This window comes from Solanum pennellii, chromosome 5 (assembly GCF_001406875.1).
Source record: "Solanum pennellii chromosome 5, SPENNV200".
In the NCBI taxonomy this organism is placed as follows: domain Eukaryota; kingdom Viridiplantae; phylum Streptophyta; class Magnoliopsida; order Solanales; family Solanaceae; genus Solanum; species Solanum pennellii.
The window spans coordinates 38,825,941-38,832,211 of NC_028641.1; the positions used below are offsets into that span (position 1 = coordinate 38,825,941).

General features: G+C 39.8%; 2 protein-coding genes across 2 annotated transcripts; both read left to right on the top strand.

The window, feature by feature from the left end:
- Positions 1-216: 216 nt before the first annotated feature.
- Positions 217-2,340, top strand: LOC107019474. The gene has a single exon (XM_015219965.1). It carries the CDS (start codon positions 217-219, stop codon positions 2,338-2,340), a length of 2,124 nt encoding a protein of 707 aa, XP_015075451.1.
- A 185-nt stretch (positions 2,341-2,525) lies between these two features.
- Positions 2,526-5,978, top strand: LOC107019476. Its single transcript, XM_015219966.2, has one exon. It carries the CDS (start codon positions 2,541-2,543, stop codon positions 5,976-5,978), a length of 3,438 nt encoding a protein of 1,145 aa, XP_015075452.1. The 5' UTR covers positions 2,526-2,540.
- The last annotated feature ends 293 nt before the right edge of the window (positions 5,979-6,271 follow it).

Here is a 6,271-nt window from a genome sequence, read left to right on the forward strand (position 1 = left end):
GCTCAAAACGACTAAACAGGTCGTTACATTTTACCAATCGAAAAAAGAAGGAGGAAGGTCCATGGCGGCATCTGAATCAAGAGGTGTTCGAATAGGCATGAACAATCCTTATTGTCAAGTCCAACAAGAACAATATAATTCTCCTCGGCATTATTACCCATCCCAATATGCAGTTCTCAATACTCAGGCATATGTCCGGCCTCCTTCGCGCCAACAATGGCGGGGCCTGCCCCACAAGTTTCTCGCCCAGAACAACAAAATTTCCAGGCGCCATATAATCCACGTCCCCCGGCAAACTATACAAGAGAACAAGGTCAAAAAGAAAAATTTACCCCAATTGGGGAATCGTATACGAGTTTGTTACGGAAATTGATACAATTGAGACTGGTTGAACCTGTCAATCCGTACGTTGTCAATCCAAATGCAAGAGGTTTTGATCCGACTGTTATATGCGAGTATCACGCCAACGCACCAGGTCATAGCACAGAGAATTGTTGGACCCTAAAAAGAGTCATTGAGAAGTTAATTGAGGATAAGGTAATCGAGGTACGCAATGAGGAAGCATCGAATGTCACCAATAACCCACTCCCTGCTCATAATAATGAGCGTGTTGTGGGGATGGTTGGCATTTTTGAAGATTATGTGCAAACAAGTAGAACAAAAGTGGAAATCAAGGTTTTAAGAGAAGAGTCTAGTATGGTTTTAGAACCCATACAAAGGGCACCGATAATTGTTAAAGGTGCACGTTCGAATTCTGGGAACTCGAGGAAGCTAGTGTTGTATGTCCCTGAGTCTATAAAAAGAGGAGACGTACCATTGAATGGACCAAAATGCTACATTCCTGGTAAATTTTCAACGTTTGATCAAAATCAAAAAGGTATGAAAGATCCAGTTGAGATACAAATTGCAGCACAACTTCCTATCACAAACACCAAGGCCGTTCCGTGGAACTACAACGAAGTCGTCGTTACTCACAAGGGAAAGGAGATTGTTGAAGAAACAAATGAAACAAGAGTCTTAACTCGTTCCGGAAGATGTTATGCTCCGGAAGAATTAAGGAGGGACAAACAAATCAAAGAGAATCAGTTGCCGATGAAAAAACCAGTCACTGAGGAAGATGCTGAAGAGTTTCTGAAAAAGATGAAAGCTCAAGATTATTCTGTTATAGATCAGTTGAGGAAAACGCCTGCTCAAATATCTTTATTGTCATTACTCATACATTCCAAAGAACATCGTGAAGTGTTGACCAGAATTTTGAATGAGGCACATATATCAGAAAATATTACAGTAGGTCACTTGGAAAAGATGGTCAATCGAATTTTTGAGGTAAATAGGATCACTTTCACTGATGATGAATTGCCCTTGGAAGGATCTGGACATAATAGGGCTCTACATTTAACCGTGAAATGTGAAGAACACTATGTGAAGAGAGTCATGGTCGATGGAGGATCAGGTGTAGACATATGCCCTCTTTCCACTCTACAAAGCTTGAAAATCAGCAGTAATAGGATTCGTACTAACAATGTTTGTGTACGGGCATTTGATGGTGCAAAACGGGATACTCTTGGTGAAATATACTTAATTGTTACAATTGGACCAGCGGAGTTTGGAATCACTTTCCAAGTTATAGACATGGACACGTCTTACAATCTGCTTTTGGGTAGGCCGTGGATCCACATGGCTAGAGCTGTGCCATCTACTCTACACCAAGTGGTCAAGTTTGAACATGACAAACAAGAAATCATTGTCCATGGTGAAGATGATCTCCCGATCACCCGAGATCCTTCAATACCATGCATTGAGGCTAAAAGAGGTTGTGAATCCCTCAACTATCAGGCTCTAGAGATAATAACGGTTAATCAGTTCTTAGAAGGAAATCCTATCCTCCAACCTCGTCTGTCCTCTACTTCCGTCATGGTGGTGGCTCAAATGGTACAAAATGGCTATGAACCAGGAAAGGGGTTAGGTTTGTCGTTACAAGGGATTGTGAATCCTATCAGTCCAATGGGTAATCAAGATACATTCGGTTTGGGTTTCAATCCAACTAGATTTGATAGAAAATGGGCAAAAGATCGTAAAAGAAATGCTTGGAATCTGTCGAAGCCGATCCCCCATATTGCTCAATCTTTCATTAAATCTCAGGGTGAACCGTGTCCAGAATTACCAATCCAAAATGATGTGGATGAAATGTGCCAAGGTATCAAGGAAATGTTTTATGAGGTAAATATGACTCAGAGGGGTGAGGGCACTAGTCATATGGATGTGCAGTTTATCGGCCCGAATGTCCAACTCAATAACTGGAAAGCCACTCCTCTCCCTACAAAAAAGGAGTCATGGTAGTTTTGTTTTGCTGTTTTTTATTTTATTTTTCTTGGATTATTCTCAGGGTTGTAATTCAAACATTCTAGTTGTTTCGCTTTATTGTTAACCCTTCTATCCTTTCCCATTCAATGCAATAAAGTTCTAGTCATCTTCTGTGTTCCTACTCTTTCTAATATTTGCCATCTTATTTTCATTTCAGTTACGTTAACTTTAATAATATGACATGCATGTGGAGTTTACAATTAGATCCTAAAAAGTTGTCTGATCTCATAACAATGAATCCTAAGTCTAAGGAATATGATGAAGATGAAGCTGATGAAGAAATTAAAAGGGGTTTGGATCAATTTGAAAATAAGCCTAAACCTAATTTAGGTGAAACAGAGGTGTTTAATTTGGGAACTCCCGAAGAAGTGAAAGAAATAAAGATAAGCATTCATGTCGATCGAACTATTCGAGACGACATAATTCAAGTTTTAATTGAATACAAAGATGTCTTCGCTTGGTCATATGATGACATGCCTGGGTTAAGTGCTGATTTGGTAGTTCACAAACTTCCCATACATCCTGATTTTCCACCTGTCCAGCAAAAGCAGAGAAAATTTAAGGCAGATATGAGCGATAAAATCAAAGAGGAAATCATGAAACAACTGAATGCAAAAGTGATCAGGGTCGTCCAATACACTACTTGGTTGGCTAATGTTGTGCCAGTACCAAAAAAGGATGGAAAGATCAGAGTTTGTGTTGATTATCGAGATTTAAACAAAGCAAGTCCAAAAGACAATTTTCCACTACCCAACATTCATATCTTGGTTGACAATTGTGCTAAACACGAGATTCAATCTTTTGTGGACTGCTACGCCGGATATCACCAAATTCTCATGGATGAAAAAGACGCTGAAAAAACTGCTTTCACTACCCCGTGGGGTACATATTGTTATAGGGTCATGCCATTTGGTCTAAAAAATGCAGGGGCAACCTACATGAGAGCTATGACTACAATATTTCATGACATGATGCATAAAGAAGTTGAGGTATATGTCGATGATGTCATCATTAAGTCTAGAACGCAAATTGACCATGTGCGTGATCTAAGAAAATTTTTCGAAAGGTTGAGAAAGTACAATCTCAAGCTTAATCCGGCTAAATGTGCATTTGGAGTTCCATCTGGCAAGCTTTTGGGTTTTATAGTTAGCCGAAGAGGCATTGAATTAGACCCCTCCAAGATAAAGTCCATTCGAGAATTGCCACCTCCAAAAACCAGAACTGAAGTCATGAGTTTTCTGGGAAGATTAAACTATATCAGCAGATTTATCGCTCAACTCACTACTACATGCGAGCCGATATTCAAGTTATTGAAAAAGGATGCTGCTATTAAATGGACAAGTGAGTGTCAAAATGCTTTTGACAAAATTAAGGAATATTTAGCAAATCCTCCGGTACTGGTCCCCCCAGAGCCTGGTAGGCCTTTGTTTTTATACCTCTCGGTAACGGATAATTCTTTTGGTTGCGTTCTAGGACAACATGACGTCACGGGGAAAAAGGAACAAGCCATCTATTACTTGAGCAAAAAGTTCACATCCTATGAGGCAAAGTACACTCTATTAGAAAAAACATGTTGTGCTTTAACTTGGATCGCCCAAAAATTGAAGCACTATTTTTTGTCCCACACCACTTACCTCATATCCCGAATGGATCCTCTGAAATATATTTTTCAAAAAGCCATGCCGACGGGTAGGTTGGCAAAATGGCAGATTTTGCTTACCGAATTTGATTTTGTGTATGTTACTCGCACCGCCATGAAAACACAAGCATTGGCCGATCATCTGGCAGAGAATCCGATTGACGATGAATACGAACCCTTAAAGACATACTTCCCTGATGAAGAGGTCAACTCTATTGAGGAAGAAAATCCTGATAATGACCCCGTATGGAAATTATATTTTGATGGGGCTGTCAACAAAAACGGAGTGGGAATTGGGGCAGTTCTTATCTCACCAAGTGGTTGTCATTATCCTGCCACAGCACGACTTCGATTCTTTTCTACCAACAACACAACAGAATACGAAGCTTGCATCATGGGTTTGAATATTGCAATAAATCTGGATGTACATGAGCTCTTAGTCTTAGGGGATTCTGACTTGCTCATTCGACAGGCTCGAGGCGAATGGGAAACTCGAGACATTAAGCTCATACCGTACAAACAATGTTTAGAAGATCTCATAAAAAAATTCAAGTCCATTGAATTTAGATATATTCCCAGGTTTCACAATGAGTTGGCTGATGCTTTGGCCACCTTAGCATCGATGCTTCCATACCCAGGTAATGCCTACATTGACCCGTTGGAAATCCAAGTTAGGGATCAACATGGTTATTGCAATATAATTGCGGTAGAGGCAGATGGTGAGCCTTGGTATCACGACATCAAAAAGTTTATAAAAGCTAGAGAATATCCACTGCATGCTGATAAAGATCAAAAAAGAACTATTAGGCGACTTGCCAATGGGTTCCTCTTAAGTGGCGATATCTTATATAAAAGGACTCCGGATTTGAATTTATTACGATGTGTGAATAATCAAGAGGCGGAAACAATTATGAATGAGGTACACTCAGGGGTATGTGGCCCACACATGAATGGTTACATTCTAGCAAAAAAGATTATTCGGGCAGGGTACTATTGGTTGACCATGGAGCGAGATTGCTTCCAATTTGTTCGCAAGTGCCATCAGTGCCAAATTCATAGCGACTTGATTCACTCACCCCCTTTAGAGTTGCATCCTATGTCTGCTCCGTGGCCTTTTGTTACATGGGGAATAGACGTTATTGGGCCGATAGAGCCAAAAGCATCTAACGGTCATCGGTTTATTTTAGTTGCCATCGATTACTTTACCAAATGGGTAGAAGCTGTCACATTCAAATCAGTTACCAAGAAAGCGGTGGTGGACTTCGTTCATTCCAACATCATATGTCGTTTTGGCATACCAAAAATAATTATTACAGACAATGCAATGAATCTCAACAGCCACTTGATGAAGGAAGTTTGTGAGCAATTTAAAATTGTTCATCGTCATTCAACCCCTTATCGTCCCAAATCAAATGGGGCTGTTGAAGCTGCGAATAAGAACATCAAGAAGATTCTTAGGAAAATGGTGCAAGGATCTAGGCAATGGCATGAGAAATTACCCTTCGCTCTCATGGGATATCGCATGACTGTTCGTACGTCAGTCGGTGCAACTCCTTACTTATTGGTTTATGGAACTGAGGCTGTCATACCCGCAGAAGTTGAAATTCCTTCTCTTCGAACCATTGTTCAAGCAGAAATCGAGGATACAGAATGGGTTAAATCGAGGTTAGAACAATTATCATTGATAGAAGAAAAACGATTGACATCAATCTGTTTTGGTCAATTATATCAGCAGAGGATTGCTCGGGCATATAATAAGAAAGTACGCCCAAGGAATTTTGAAGTGGGTCAACTTGTTGTGAAACGTATCCTTCCCCACCAAGACGAGGCCAAGGGAAAGTTTGCTCCAAATTGGCAAGGCCCTTATGTTATTAAGCAAGTGTTATCCAAAGGAGCTTTGCAATTGGCAGATATGGAGGGAAAGGCAATTGACACAATTGTCAATGCAGATTCGATCAAGAGATACTACAATTAGCACTCCTTCTCATTCTTATGATGAGAAGATAAAAAGGTATCCTCTTTTATCTCAAACGCCACTGGTCTAGTGCTTAAAAAAAAAACTAAAAAATTTATTTAAAAAAATTATTAAAAAAAAAAAGAAAAAAATTTATTCAAAAAAAAACACGAAAAGTTCATTGAACTACGTTTGACCTGATTCCTAAAAGGATACGTAGGCAGCCCTTCATTAGGGTTCGGTCTAATCACTCAATCAAAAGATAATCATGTTCTTCAGTTCTCTAAAGGTAGAGACATTATGTTGGCGAACTA